At 39.1% G+C, this 1,181-nt stretch overlaps 1 protein-coding gene across 1 annotated transcript in view; it reads left to right on the top strand.

Annotated features, from left to right (window-relative positions):
* LOC104999781 (coagulation factor VIII-like) overlaps positions 1-547 on the top strand; it is a 1,520-nt gene extending 973 nt beyond the window's left edge. Inside the window, exon 3 of the mRNA XM_010855382.1 lies at positions 242-547. Within this exon, the coding sequence (XP_010853684.1) occupies positions 242-427 (186 nt within the window). The 3' untranslated portion in view covers positions 428-547. The remainder of the gene's footprint in view (positions 1-241) is intronic.
* The last annotated feature ends 634 nt before the right edge of the window (positions 548-1,181 follow it).

Here is a 1,181-nt window from a genome sequence, read left to right as displayed (position 1 = left end):
CTGTATGCAGTACTGGGCTAATATTTCTCAGTCTGTATATTGCTCATACATTCATTCAGTGAACATTTACTGGGCAGCTATAAGTGGGCAACCCCAGTTGCTTGCTTTGAGTCTAATACGGGGGACTGGCAAACAGATAATTAATATGCAGAGTGATAAGTGCTGAGTTATGATTAAGAAGGCATTTGGTGATTTCTGGGAGCAAATAGTGATCAACAAGACACTACTCTAACTTCCCCAGGTGAATAATCCAAAAGAGTGGCTACAAGTGGACTTCCAGAAGACAATGAGAGTTACAGGAATAACCACCCAAGGGGTGAAATCTCTGCTTACCAGCATGTATGTGAAGGAGTTCCTCATATCCAGTAGTCAAGATGGCCATAACTGGACTCCATTTCTTCAGAATGGCAAAGTGAAGGTATGCTGATCTCATAGGCACAAAACTTCTCTTAGCACTTGACATTTAGGACACTATGAAAGGCAGAGTAGAGCCAAAAGTTGATTATCCTCAGGGATGTTAATGTCATTCAAGATTGTGGCAAGCATCAGAGGGGTGAAGAAAAATAAGAGTTTATTCACAGAATGCTTAATGATCTGTATCAGCAGCAACAACTCAACTTAGATTCATCAAGAATTAACCATGGCATGAACCTTACCAATCTCCTAGTGCAGTCTCTTGCCACTTGCTGCTTTACTCTCTAAGTCCCACTCATACTAAGAAACCCTCAGGTCTCTAAAAACACCATGTTCTTTCTCACACTACACTTGTATACATACTATTTCTTCTACCTAGGACATTTTTTTAGGTGCTTCCTATTGATCCTTTCACCTGGCTCATTTTTTCAAGCCTCAGATAGACATAATCTCCTCCAAGAAGAATTTCTTGTTCCCTCAAGGCTGAATTAAACACTTATGCTTCTGGCAGTGTAGTGGACTAGAGTATTGACAATATATGTTTTAGAGGAGATTCCTATTTTAAAGAGGGTGTATCTTTGATACATGTTAAAACATGGATGAACCTTGAAAACATGCTAAATGAAATACAGCATATATAAAACTACAAATGGTGTATAGTTCCACTTATATGAGTATGTTAGTAAGGATTCTCCAGAGAAACAGAACCAATTGACTCACATGATTATAGAGGCTAACAAGATCTGCAGGTTAAGTCAGCAAGCTGG

This window comes from Bison bison, unplaced genomic scaffold, assembly GCF_000754665.1.
Source record: "Bison bison bison isolate TAMUID 2011002044 unplaced genomic scaffold, Bison_UMD1.0 scf7180017853779, whole genome shotgun sequence".
NCBI lineage: Eukaryota > Metazoa > Chordata > Mammalia > Artiodactyla > Bovidae > Bison > Bison bison.
This window is presented reverse-complemented; position numbering and strand designations above follow the sequence as displayed.